The sequence below is a fragment of the Colobus angolensis genome, unplaced genomic scaffold, assembly GCF_000951035.1.
Source record: "Colobus angolensis palliatus isolate OR3802 unplaced genomic scaffold, Cang.pa_1.0 Scaffold38, whole genome shotgun sequence".
In the NCBI taxonomy this organism is placed as follows: Eukaryota; Metazoa; Chordata; class Mammalia; order Primates; family Cercopithecidae; genus Colobus; species Colobus angolensis.
The window spans coordinates 3,342,686-3,357,555 of record NW_012117154.1 but is presented as its reverse complement, the minus strand read 5'-3'; the positions used below and the strand labels follow the sequence as shown (position 1 = coordinate 3,357,555).

The following is a 14,870-nucleotide window of genomic DNA, read 5'->3' as shown; positions in this document are numbered from 1 at the left end:
TGGGTGGATGCATGGATGAAGGGAAAGATTAAGAGACAGTTCTCAACCCTGCATGCTTGGGTGGTATCTTAATATAAATGCATGCTATTTCATTAGATACTAGTCATTAGAAAATACTGAAACAGTAGACTTCCCATGAAGGAACATGGGGTTTGCCTTGAAATCAATGGCCATCCACCACTTTGGAACCAGAGACTAGAGTTCAAAAACAGCTCTTAGATGTTCCTTCTTATAATTTTCCTGGAAAATTGACCTTGCAATAGTAGTTTGCTATTCCTGTGTCAAAGTTAAATGACTCTACATGGAGAAGAGCAGTCTATGCACCAGGCAGTCAGCTGCAGCTGAACCAGGTCTAGGGATCACCTTTCTCCCCATAGTAAGATGCCCAGAGCAGAACTGTAGGATTGTAAGGAAGTCAAACTACTTTCCTAATGCTGTCTATCTCCACCTCTCCCACCATCCAAGATGAGCTAGAATAGATAGAGACTTGTAAAGGGTTCTCCCAAAAATGGTGAAGAGGGAAGGAACAGAATACACCCTTCCCATTCCACACCTTCCCAGTCCCAGAGCTGAAGCACTGACACGAGGCAGACCCTTCGCATGCAGAGGAGCACATTTATCCCCTTGCTCCACAGACAGCAGAATCCCAAGCATCACCTGGAATATCACTGCACATGCAGATTCAAAGCCCACCTCAGGGGACACAGAGTCAGGATATCCCGAATGATACCCCCCTGATTCTGAGGCAGACAGTCGGTGACCCCCAATTTGGGGATCCCTTGTATGCAGCCAAAATGTAAACACTGCCCAAGATACCCACAACATGACAGGATGCTCTCACACTCTCCCTCCCACAGATGTGATAATAAAATGATGAAGTCCAGAGTTGCATCAACGATCTTCACAGTCTTGAGTTAGAGGTTGGACCACCGTGTGGGAGGTTTGTGACTGAGAAAGAACTTTAGGTTTCCTGTGGATGGAACCAGTCAAATCTCATGACCAGCATTTCTTGCTGCATTACCTTTGGCCTCTGGCTCACTTGCCAATAACAACTCCTGTCCCACCAGGCTGTTCAGGGGTGTGTGTGAAAGTTCTGAGAATGCTGTACGTTATAGCACACAGGCTCCAGTTGGCAGTGGTCATCCTAGTTCCAATTTAACGGACTCTTACTAACTGAAGTTTGCAAATATAACAAGTTTTATTAATAAGGGAGCTGGCTGGGGTTAACCAATGAGGTCTGGCTCAAGATTTAAGAGACAGGCTTGAAATTCTCACTGGCATAAGACAGCATGCTTGTGGACTTACACACTCCCTATCGGTAGACTTTTCTTCCCCTACTAGACAGAACTATGAGCGTGCCAAACTTCCTGAATCTGGACGTGACATTTCCTCTAATCTAGCACGGAGACAGCCTGCCTTAATCTAGCACAGAGACAGCCTGCCTTAATCTAGCACAGAGACAGCCTGCCTTAATCTAGCACAGAGACAGCCTGCCTTAATCTAGCACAGAGACGGCCTGCCTTAATCTAGCACAGAGAGCCTGCCTTATTTTCAGGGAGTGCATGTTTAACAGAAGGGAAGGGACATTTTGCTGGGGGTGGTGACTGAGTCAAGGGAGAGACTGAGGGCCAGAGGGACTTTAAACACTCTTTTGTCCCTTAATTTAACCACAAAGTTCAGAAAGTTAAAAGCCCCAAACTCTGACCAAAATGGAGCTGGTATTAGGAACCATATCACTTACTCTTTCGCTTCCTATTTGTTGTGACCACACTCTGTTGGAAGGCAAATGTTCCAAGGAGTTTTATGCCTAGGTGAGACTTAAGATGAAGTCTCCCTTTAATCCAGTGGACCCCAAAGTGTAGTGTATAAGTCAGCAAGAGGCATGATTTAGCGCTGGGGCTACACAGATAGCCCTTTCTTATTTTCATAACCATTTCAAATTTATCATATATAACACATATATTACATGTGTATACATAAGTATACCCACATGCATGGATATTTTTGTTTAGTATGGGGCTAATTTTTTTTAAAAAAAGAGTGCATTTACTGTAGATTGAAAAATAGATGGTAGCCATACATTACTGACAAATCAAAAATCTGACAGTGGACAGAAAACAGACTCTTGGAATGATGTCATCCATAATCCAATCTTCATGCAGACAAGATGCTCAGGACAGAGGAACTAAGTAAATGGCACAGGGAGCCCAGAACAGGAAGCCACAGGGCTCCTGGCTCATATCGTTCCATCCTGCCATGTGTTGTTTCCAATGTAGAACAATCCTTCTGAGGAAAATATGGCCCAGAGATGACATAAACATATTTGCATAAAGTCTACAGCAGGGTGCTGGTCTGTGCCTTGTAACTTCTGGAGGGTGTGGGTGTGGGTGCGCCTGGCTCAGGTGAATAGCGGGTTTGCTGGAGAGGATGAGCATACTATAGCTGAATAGTGACTAACAAAGATTAGCTCCAAGGTCAACGTCGCTTGCCTTTCCCCCTACACTCCTTCACACCACTGTGTGCTTGTTAGGGCCTCATTACCGACTTTACCATGTGCTTTAACCTCTGCTTGGAGATTGTCCTTTTCCCATCTGTGAAGACAAGGAAAATAGCATTTCCCAGAGGCTCTCAAAGGAAGGCATAGAGGTTTTAAAAGGTATAGAATTTCTTGAAACCTAATGTATTAATATAAAATGTCACCACCAACATGTGCCAAGTACATATGAATACCAAATGTCACCACCGTCATGCGCAAAGCGCACCCTTGTGCCCACTAGAGGCGACACAAGAGATCTCTGAATCAATAGTGTGAATGATAACAATTACTCCCTTTCCAGTCCTGTGTGCTCTGGGGCAAGGACTGTTCTAAAACTGAGGCTCAGAGAGGGTAAGTAACTTGTCCAGAAGACACACAGCTAGTGATTGGGTGAGCTGGGATTGGAACCCAGGTTGTCTAATGTCCAAGTCTGTGTAGACACAGCACTTGATCGGGCTGGATGGGAAGGTTGGACCTTAGAGATTTTTTTCAGTTCAGTAGCCCCCAATCCTGGCTGCCCATTAGAGTAACTTGGGAACTTTTTTTACAATTGCAATTCCCAGGCTCCACAAAAACCCATGAAACAAAACCCCCAGGAGGCGGCTGAGCCTCAGTGTATTTATGAAGAAGGCTCCTCTGCTGGCTCTGACCCGCAGCCGGGAGAGGGGACTTCTCTATTCTTCTCCTACCCACTTTACAGGTGAGAAAACTGAGCCCTGAAGATTGCTGACTTGCCCAAAGTTGCACCATCAGTGCCAGGGCAAAGGCCCAGGACTGTCACTTCTACTACTCTTCTCTGCGCCCAAAATCGCCATTTCTCAAAACGGTAAGCTTATAACCAGCAATCACTACATTCTACAAGGTGCTCGTGTGTTCTAAAAACACGACTTCATTTTAACCATTTCACAACCTACACACAAATAACTGCACAAAGAAAACCATCCCGACGGGCAGATGGCTCTGACAGTGCTTCTCCCAAGTCAGGGTGAGAGGGCCTCACTCTCTAGTTTTGGATACATCTGCAGTGCTCGAGGTTTGTATCACTTCTGTCGTTAAGAAAATCAATTTCTAAAAAACAGATCTGAATTGAGGGTTAGACCTCCCAGAATGCTTTTCTCTAAAGAAACCTTTTGAACTATAAACCAGGAAGTACTTCATACAACCCTGTGACTTGCCCTGATTGGATAGGCTTCCAAAGCTGACATCATTCTTCTTTCAATGACTTGCAGGGATATTTCAGAAATGAAAACAAATGCTTTGCACTTTTAGGAAATGGGAGGAAAATGGATGTTTATGTGATTCCTGAAGAAGACTGAATGGGCATAGCCCCATTAACACTTGGCTCTCTGGAAACCTGGCTGTTCTCCTTACAGCCTCGTCTGGTCACCAGCTCTGCCAGCCAAGGCTGCAATGAGGTCTTCAGCTAATAAAACTTACATAAAACACATAACATGCAGCCAGCCCTCAGCTGCACTGGATCTTGATGAATAATTTAGAAACAAATTACCCTTTTCCAAATGAGTTCAATAAAGCTAGACTCATTGCAAGCACCCTCTGAGCCTCCCTCTCCCAGCAGCCATGCCTCCAGCTGCCGTCGTTAAGGCACTAGTCCTGGTCTAAGAAGAATTCAGCAAATTAAACCTGATGAAGGGAAATTAAGTGCTCCATTTCCCTTCCACTGCAGAAGAAAACATTTGCAGGCAAGCCAGTCTCTAAAATCTATCTTTCTAAGGTACCATCAATCAGGCCAGAGCTCCTGCTGTATCATTACCTTGTTAGGATATATGCTTTAACCAGTACATTTTATTCCATTTGGTGCTAATGGAATTTTAAAAAATCTTCTCTTTCAAAGTCTGGACCATCCTTTACCATATTTAAGTAGACTAATGTGTGATATTTAAGGTTGGCTCCCTGGAAAAATGACTGATTCCCGGTGGAGACAGGGGAGTACAAAGTGAGTCTGGAAAACCTAATGGGTCCAGGTGCTCGAAAACTAATAGGGGGAATGTCAGAAGGACGCCAGCACCAGCTTGAAGGGACACCGACTGGAGCAATCTCGTGGTGTCCAGACGCCACGTCTGGAGCAATCTGAGTGTCAAAATGAAAAATGACAGGAATAGATTAGAATGTATTGAACAAAATTGAGTCCCTACTAAAACTGTGAGGGGAAAAAAGGAAGAAAAAAGAAAAGGAAGAAAGGGGAGGGAAGTCTCTTGTTTAACAAAAGAAAGCCAATTAATAGATATGGAAAGAATAATGGAAGCAGGAAATCACTCTTTACAACCACCATAGAAGTCATTGATTCAGGCACTGATTCATCAATGAATGTAAAAGTTAGTAGGTGGAAAAAGAACAAAGTCGTCTCCTTTGCAAGGACATGGATGGAGCTGGAGGTCATTATCCTTAGCAAACTAACACAGGAACAGAAAGCCAAATACCGCCTGTTCTCACTTGTAAGTGGGAGCTAAATGATGAGAACACTTGGACACATAGAGGGGAACAACACACACGGGGGTCTATCTGAGGGTGGGAGGAGGGAGAGAAGCAGAAAAAATAACTAATGGGTACTAGGCTTAGTACCTAGGTCATAAAATAATTTGTACAACAGTCCCCTGTGACATGAGTTTACCTGTATAACAAACCGGCATGTGTAACCCTGAACCTAAAATAAAAGTTTTTTAAAAATTTTTGTATTAGGTGGGTAAACGGGATATTCCCACAATATCTATTGCTTACATATTAATTATAAAGGCAAAAAGGTACTTTTATGTTGGATCAATTCAGGGTATGCCACCTTCACCAAAGGGTCAAACTTACACCGATGAAAACTGCGATCCTGTGGTCACATGATATTACCTATATCTTGCCAAAAATCTGTAGCCTAAATCAAAGTATGCTGAAACATTTTAGACAAATCTAAATTGACCCACATTGAGAGGCATCTTGCAAAAACAACCTGTACCGTTCGAAAACGTTTATCTCAGCAAAGACCCAAAAAACTGGGAGAACACCAAGTGAAGATGAAGGCAGAGAGGAGGGTGACATTTCTACAAGCTAAGGAAGGTGGAAGATGGCCAGCAACCACAGGGAACAAGGGGAGAGGTAAGGGACAGAGGATCCCTCCCAGCCCTCAGGGGGAACCAGCCCTGCTGACACTTCCAGCCTCTAGGACTGTAAGAAAATCCATTTCTGTTGTTTAAGCCACCAAGCCTGTGGTCCTCTGTTATGGCAGCCATGGGATCTCATGTACCCTCCATGTGGCTCTCACACGGCGGGCGGAGTTGCCAGGTGAGCAGTTTCTGGAGACAGACTGCCTGTCATTTACTCACTCTACAGGCGACTAGAGGTTGCCCTGTCATTTACTCACTCTACAGACCTGGGCGAAATCCCAACAGCACTGTCCCTGTCACCTTGCCTTTACAATAGGAGTAACAGCAACACTCACACGGCTGTCAGGCAGGTTAATTCTGTGAATACTTGAGAAGTGCTCAGAACAGTGCCTGATAACTCGGTAAGTGCTATAGAGTGCTGTTTATTATCGTTACCATTATTAGCTTTGGCTATGGCTTTGTTCTGAACTTCGGAAGATCTCAGGTAAGGGTGTAGTCATGGTGGGAAAAGCTTTAGACGAGAAGAAAAGCTCTTCTCAGCTTCTAGACCCAGCTCTGCCACGTTGGCTGTGTGACCTGGATGGAAGCACAGAATTTCTCTAGGCCTCGCTTCCTCTTTTGTAAAATGTTAAGTTAAAGTCAGTCTCCAACACCCCGGGCCCACTCTGTCCAGGCTGACTCAAAGCACACAGGCTCTATGGGCCCCTTCAAGGAATGTGGTTAGAGTGTCTGGTACGCCAAAAAACCCACAGGAGATTCTTTAGAGGGATCTAAACTTTAAAGTCATGTCACTTAGTCAAGTTAAACTATATACATATAGACTTGACACTTTCAAATACATTGTGGATTTGCTGAGGGAAGAAATGAAGCATTATAATTCCACTAAGACTGGAAGAAATTCAGGGAGACCTGAGGCCCTCCTGCAATAGGAGGACCTGCTTCATACTGGCTCAGTGGGTGGAATCCACCTGAAACAGTGGTGGGTAAAAGCTACAGAAAAAAATGTTTAACTCAAGCATTTCTCTCTAAACTTGATGCTCTTTGATGATAAAAATTGGCAAGATTCTAAATGGCTTTCAAATGTAGTAAGAGAAAAAAACTTTAAGATGGAATTTTAAAAGCAGTTGAGGGTATAAGATTATTAAGCTGCATGATTTATAATCCTTTGGGTATATACCCAGTAATGGGATGGCTGGGTGAAATGGTATTTCTAGTTCTAGATCCTTGAGGAATCACCACACTGTCTTCCACAATGCTTGAACTAGTTTACAGTCCCACCTGCTATAAAGACACATGCACACGTATGCTTATTGTGGCACTGTTCACAATAGCAAAGACTTGGAACCAACCCAGATGTCCATCAGTGATAGACCAGATGAAGAAAATGTGGCACATATACACCATAGAATACTATGCAGCCATAAAAAAGGATGAGTTCATGTCCTTTGTAGGGACATGGATGAAGCTGGAAACCATCATTCTCAGCAAACAAACTGATTGCAAGGACAAAAAACCACACACCGCATGTTCTCACTCATAGGTGGGAATTGAACAATGAGAACACTTGGACACAGGAACGGGAACATCACACACCGGGTCCTATTGTGGGGTGGAGGGAGCGGGGAGGGATAGCATTAGGAGATATACCCAATGTAAATGACGAGTTAATGGGTGCCACACACCAACATGGCACATGTATACATATGTAACAAACCTGCACATTGTGCACATGTACCCTAGAACTTAAAGTATAATAATTTAAAAAAAAAAAAAGATTATTAAGCTGACAGCAGATGTGATTGGCCTTATCATTCCTACCCGAAATCAAGGTCGTCATATGGTTTTTCCAGGCATCATGGATGAAGGAGTATTCTACATAATAGTGAAGCATGAAATAATCATTCATTTCATACAAAGCAGAAAGTCTTCACTTACCTTGGGGACGCTGAATCACAGTGAGATTTACACTTGCAGACTTGCGGGCCTTCAGGCTCTTCCAGGTAGCCACACATGTCAAAGTCCCATTGCTCTGTGGGGTCAGAGCCAGGATGCTCACTGCACTTTGAAGGTCGCTGGGCTCCGGAACAAAATAATAGCTTGAATGGCTGACCAGGAGACCGAGCTCCCAGGAAATATCCGGGAGCCGGGTCCAGTGCGAGGCTCGACAAGTAACTTTACAAGGCTCATTCTCAGCGACTACAAGATTAACATTGGGAATGAACAACTGTTCTCCCATCACTAAAGAAGAAAAGAGAGAAACACACTGAAGACATGACCGTGCCTCTCACTTCTAAGTTTTCTTTTTCTCTCTTTTTTTTTTTTTAAGTTTTGCTTCAAATTACATTTTGTGAGACCTATTTTCCTAAGCCCAAAGGGGCTGTGTCTCTACTGGGAAATCTTAACTCAGATTTTATCTGGGTCTTTTTTGCACACCTGCCAGGGTCTCTGAAGAAAGTGAGGTTGCTCACAAGAAAGCACAAAGTTACATAGAAAATGCTTCATAAAAGTCAGAAACCAGGGGGAAATAATTATATGGGAAAGAAAAGGGAAAGTGCATGCCATAGGGGCTATGCAATACCTGAAGTGAGCTACAGAATTATCTTGGGCTGTCCAGGGAGCAAAGCGAAAAAGAGAAACGAGCTTCACCTTCTTCTCACTGTGACGAGGACACAGCTCAGAGTGGGACGCAAGTCTTCCCTGGAGTTCTGGTCAATCAGATACATTTTTATTTATTTCTAGGGGCATATGGTCTTAAACATAACTTCCTAGGATACTGCCTTAACACAGGTTTCTCATTACAAATTAAATCAAAATCCAATCTAATATTTACAGAAATAACTAACCCAAATCATGTGTCAGAATAACTTAGATAAGTTATTTTTTATTTTTTATTAAGAACACTCTTGCATAGGTCAGCATTCATACTGAAAACAACCCATATGAAAATAATACTTGTTTTCACAAGTGTGACTAAAACAACCTGAGGACTGGCCCCAGTAAAGACAGCATTAGTGAAATATATATATATATATGTATATATATAAATGTCCAAGCAAAAACATGCTGAAACTCTGGACTACACAATATAATGGAAAGAATACTAAACTAAGAATCAAAAAATTTCTTCCCAATCTTGGTTCTGCCAGAAAATTGTCATCACTTTGGGCAAGTCACTGAATTTTTTTGGCTCTCTTTGTTGTACTTACTGAATGAGATAGTTTGACCAGATCAGCACTTCTCAAATATTTTGGTTTCAGTACCTTTTACACTCTTCAAAATCACTGAGGACTCCAAAGACCTTTCACTTATGTGGGTTTTATCTACCAATATTTATCATATTTTATATTAAAGTTAAATAATTATTTTAAAGTATATATTTAGAAATAATAATTTATTACATGTTAATTTTGATTAACATTTTTATGGAAACAAATCATACTTTTAAACTAAAATAATAAGAGGAGTGACATTGTTTTATACTTATATAAATCTCTGTAATGTCTGGCTGGATTCTCATAGCTATCTCTTCATTCAGTCTGTTGCAATATACTGCCTTGTTTGAAGGATATAAAGAAAACCTGACTTCACACAGATATGTAGTTGGAACAGTGAAGAGTACTTAATAGCTTTTCAGATAATTGTGGATATTCTTGAATACTGCACCAAAACTTACTTTTCTTTTTTTTTTTTTTTTTGGAGACAGACTTTCACCCTTGTTGCCCAGAATGGCGTGCAATGATGCCATCTTGGCTCATGGCAACCTCCACCTCCCAGGTTCAAGCGATTCTCCTGCCTCAGCCTCCCGAGTAGCTGGAATTACAGGCATGCGCCACCATGCCCAGCTAATTTTGTATTTTTAGTAGAGATGGGGTTTCTCCATGTTGGTCAAGCTGGTCTCGAACTCCCGACCTCAGGTGATCCACCCCCCTCGGCCTCCCAAAGTGCTGGGATTACAGGCGTGAGCCACTGCGTCCAGCACTTTTTTCTTTAAGAGATGGAATTTCACCATGCTGCCCAGGCGAGATGGTCTCAATCTCCTGGGCTCAAGTGATCTGCCCGCCTGGGCCTCCCAAAATGCTGGGATTACAGACATGAGCCACCATTCTCGGCTGAGGTTTCTTAAATGATTTTTACACAGTGGAATCTGAAATTCTATCAAGGAACTTTCATTTTCTGTTACATTAAAACCCATTGCACTATCTGGCACTTTGAATGGACCTTTTATTCTAGGATGAATTTATTACACTTCAGTCATCTGGAAAATGCTGTTCTGCTGAGTCATGCAGACCTTCCCAATGTACAGTGGAAAGCTCTCCTGTGCACTTGTGTGAAGAGTGAAAAAGGCAACAATAATAGGAATCTTCATATTATTATGAAAACAATCATGACTTCACAGACCACCCTGAAAGGATCTCAGGGTACATTGTGGAGTCCCCAGACTACAGTGAACTGGGTCAGCTCTGAAAGATCTTTTTGCTCTGAAATGTTAGCTTCCCAATTATTACTTCCTGAATATTCCCTTGGAATAAGAAAGGCAGTTTTGCTAATTCAAGGGCTACTGTAAATGCAACAAGGAGAGGATAAAGTGTTTGTCCCTTAAGTCTAAAGGATTTTGTGTTTGTTTTCTGTGACAGAGATGGTTTAAGGTGACAGAACTGGGAGGAATGATACTGTCTCAGCTAATAACAGAAGCTTTCGAACTCAAGTCCTTGCAGCCCTCAAAACATAAGAGGTCTAGAATTTGGTGTGTGATTGATTGGTGGATAAGGCAGCAAGTGGACCAACCCAGCAATCTGAAGGATTTCCTTTTTCTGTGTACAATTGGGATTCCACTTTCCCCCACCAGCTTTCACAAAGGTTATCCAGTAGCATGACGAACACTTTATACAAAAGTGATACTAGAATATTCCCATGGATTTCAGATGACTCAATTTCGAGTTATATCATCTCTATTTTGTCGACATATAAGGAGGGGAAAAAATTATAGAATAATTCATGGTTGTTTCCTCTTTTTTCAAGATTCTTTCTCCCTTCAGGGAGACCCTGTTGCTCAGAGAACGTTTGCTCCTCTAGGAACTACGTACCATTCAGAGCAATGAGACGAAGATAAAGGGATTCAGTTCTGTCCAAGCTCTATGGGTTCCTCTCGCAATATCTTGGAGAAGTCTTTGCCTCCTCTAGATGCTTGCTCTTCCATCTGTATTAAAACCAAAAACTACCATAACTACCAATATATAAAAAGTCATGTTAGGGAAATTCAGACAAATCTGTAGACTTGTGACTTTGGGAAAAGATGCTACAAAACCACATGGTTTCCGAATGTGATGTGTCCTAAGTGTAGCAGTAACAAGCCATGCCTGTGATCCCGTTTCCCTGCTCCAGCGATGCCCTCCTCCTCTCTTGCTTTCCCATTCTGTCTACAGACGTGGAAAGTACACCTTCAATGGCACCTTGCCCATGAAATCATCCATGAAGGCTTTACTGACTCTGTCAGCTCCCCTCTTGATTGGAACCCGAGGTTGCCTCCCTTCCATCTCACTTGCCAGCATCTGGGTGGCTGGCATCCCTATTATTTGTGCAACTTGCATTATCCACTCTTCTTCTGAAATTCTAAAAGAAAGAAATTGTGTCTTATTCCATTCCTCTTGGAGTCACTCTTAAATACCCAATACAATGGCATGCTTTTATTGGGAACACAATAAATACTAGCAAATGGCCATACAGTGATTGCTATGAGCCAGGTGTGGTAAAGGCTTTACATAGACCTACTCATTTGACACCATGGCAGCCCTATCATGAGGACACTAGGACTCAAAGTCATTAAGTAATTGTGTCCCAGGTCACAAATTGTCATAAAGCGGTAACATGGACCCAGGCAGCCAAGCCCAAAGTCTGCACTCCTGACCACTAGAACACTCTGGCTCCCAACTTAACGTGCAGGGAATTAAATCAGACAGGACTTTGGAGTCATCAAACCATCTTTAGTCATTTTTTCACCTGATCCACGCAGCAAACCCTTGAGGTGGGCTGGGAAGATTCATCGCCAGGTTAAAAATGAAGAAATTGAGCCATCTCAGGGGTCTCTCTGATAGATAACTGATGAAGCCAAAACCAGAATTTGTATCTTTGATTCTTTTTTCCTCTGTTCTTTCTCTTATATCACAAATTATCATAATAAGAATCTGGTCATGCAAAATAGGCCAACAGTCCTAAATAGTCTTATAAAATCACTTATTTAGAAAATACAATTGTGCCCCTAATTAAACTACACAAAATTAAAAACACACAAAAGTAAAGACACACCAATTTAGCTAAATTTCTAAAGTAAAAAAACATTTTTTAAAACACAAATAGAAATAGGTAAACATGTCTCCACCAAAGGTTATGAAATCTGATTTAATAGCAACATAAATATGAACAAAATCTTTGGGAATTTCTTCCAGACAAGCAAATACATAGAGATAAGAAATAATTTATAAGATATAATATATTCTAAGAAATGCTGCCATAGAAATCAGGAACTCTATATCTTTAAATAGAGTATAAATACACTTGTAAAGAATGCAAAGTGATTAAATTTTGGTAAGACTATTCCAAATCTTTGTAAAGCATCCTTTTACTTTTTTACTGTGAAACATTATCTTCAGCACCTCCAAATTACCTCTAAAATGAAAAATAAGCTATCTATTATTATACATTTTGTTTATTCTTTCCTTTTCTCTCAACGACTTGATATATTTGGTGAACACACAACTTTGACTGTAATGACTATCCCACCGTAATTGAAGGCAGGGTACAGAAATAAGTTGGGAGGATTCTGCTGGGAAGAGGAAAAAGTTAAAGCATCCTTCAGAGTTGATAAATGATGTAAGCAGAGAAATATGGTCATGTATATGGAAAAACTAGAGAAAGGGCAGTGATTGCCAACTGTCTCTAAATCAAAGAAAAATGACTGCTACTAGCCCTAGAAGAATTCCAGGATATATTTCCAGAAAGGCTATTAAATACTGAAATGGATTCAAAGGGGAAGTGATAAAATCTGTCTCTATCAGTCTTAACCAGAAAAAAAAGAAGGAAAGCAAAGATGGAAGGAGAGAGGGAATGAAGCAGAAAAAAGGGAAAGAAGGGAGGAAGTGAGGAAGAAGGGGGATAAATCAACAAAACAATTAACATTAGTCCGTCCAGAATAATTCTAAGCCTATTGCCAACTGAAGGCTAGAGCACATAGGAGGGAAGGAAGAGAGGGGGAGAAGGGAAGAGGAAGGGAGGAGGTGGGGAGAGCATGAGGGAGGAAGGAGGTGACCAACCACAAAGCATTCATCAGGTCAGAATGATTGTATGTCAACACCAACTGAAGGTAGACCACATCTGCCATCATACGCAGCATGAACTTTAGAAGGTTCTTCCTGCCCTCTGACATTTAACCGGATGGACTTCAGATGTGGCATTCAGAAGTCACCTGCATACACACCTACACAGCAGATCCATACACAGCAGATCCATGCAGGTGACTGTTCTGGAGGCTGCATCTGATGTTCCCCGAATCACTGGGCTGCACATTGTGGATGATTATCTCTGAGGTGAAGTTCCCACCCTGGTCATACCTCTGAGAGGTGAAGTAGTCATTGGTGATGATGGGCTCCATGGGCCTGATGCTCAGCACCACCACGTCATTGACAGCCCACATGATGAGCTTCCAGCCCTGGGAGACAGTGCAGTTGAAGTGAGCCTGGGAGCCCTTCAAGACTGTTGCCTTTTGGGGGCCTTCTAAGACTTCATTACCAGATTCAGAACCTGGAAGGTAGCCAGTTTTTCAAGCTGGTAAATGAATGGATCTCCATAAATCAACTGTGTGCTCTAACCTTTCTGTATTTATCAGTGGTAACCCCCAGGGTTACCATCCAGTGGCTCAGACTCTGTGTCTTTTGGATCCTAACACCAGCTCTCCTCAGCAGACCAGGAGCTTCCAATGGAAGCCACTGCCATGCTCTCCTTTCCACTCTACCCCCTAACTCTACAGCTGTATTGGGTTGAATAGTATTCCTCAGAACATTTGTCCACTGGATCCTCAGAATGGAACCTTTGAAAATAGGGTCTTTGCAGATGTAATTAGGTAAGGATCTCAAGATGAAATCGACTTGGGTTTAGAATGGGCCCTAAATCCAATCACAGGTGTCCCTACAAGAGAAATGCAGAGTGAGATTTGAGACACAGAGGCCTGCAGAGAAGAACACTATGTGAGGATGGATGCAGAGACTGGAGTGATGCATCTACAAGCTAAGGAATGCCAAGGATTGGAGCAACATCAGAAGCTAAGGAAGAGGCATGGAAGACCTTCCTCAGAGTCTCCATAAAAAACCAACTCTGCCAACTGGCAACATCCCAGGATTTGCATTCACAGCAGTGGGGCTGGGACCCAAACTCAAATGTTTAACAAGCACCTCTGGAACACTTTGCTTTGCTTACTACAGGCCTTTAGAATATCTTCATCCAAAACACATTTGGGCACCACATTCTGCTGCTCTTAGATTTAATATATAAATAGACCCAAAGCCTAAACGTCACGAAACAGTTCCTAGGCAGGCAACACACTCTGATACTACCCATTCTATTATATTCCATTTTATTCTTTCAAACACTGTCATGGCCAGAATTGTAAAACACATTGTCTAGCCACCTAAAATAGAGTAGATATGTTGGTAAAGTACAAAACATGCAAAATGTGTCTACACAGTTAGAAGTCAGAATGACGGTCACTGGGAGTGGGATGGAGTGCCTGGAAGGGAGCTGTCCATTGAAGGTTCTTGGGCTCAACGTCGATCATACAAATATGCTCGCTTTGTGAAAAGTCATCCAGCTATACCTTTATGACATGTGCCCCTTTCTGTAGGTCTATTATTCTTCAAATAAATGCCTTCGAGTCACTGCCATCAGAAATGCAAGAGGAGCTTATAATCTAGTTGGGGACACAAAACTAATGCCCCCGAAGCAATGGAAACTAAACAAATCTAATGAAAACCAAAGCTGGCTGTGAAAACCCCAGTTCCTCCCAGCACCCCAGACTATACGCTATGCCTCTCGCATAGAAAGTAGTCTTACCAGATAAAACCACAAAGATGGGGAAAAAGCAGGGCAGAAAAGCTGGAAATTCAAAAAATAAGAGCGCATCTCCCCCTGCAAAGGAGCGCAGCTCATCACCAGCAATGGATCGAAGCTGGTTAGAG

At 42.3% G+C, this 14,870-nt stretch overlaps 1 protein-coding gene across 1 annotated transcript in view; it reads right to left on the bottom strand.

Annotated features, from left to right (window-relative positions):
• The window catches only part of IGSF5 (immunoglobulin superfamily, member 5), a 39,692-nt gene that overhangs the window by 17,601 nt on the left and 7,221 nt on the right, over positions 1–14,870 (bottom strand). Inside the window, 3 exon segments of the mRNA XM_011954219.1 lie at positions 7,582–7,884; positions 11,186–11,256; positions 13,122–13,440. Coding sequence (XP_011809609.1) covers positions 7,582–7,884; positions 11,186–11,256; positions 13,122–13,440 — 693 coding nt within the window.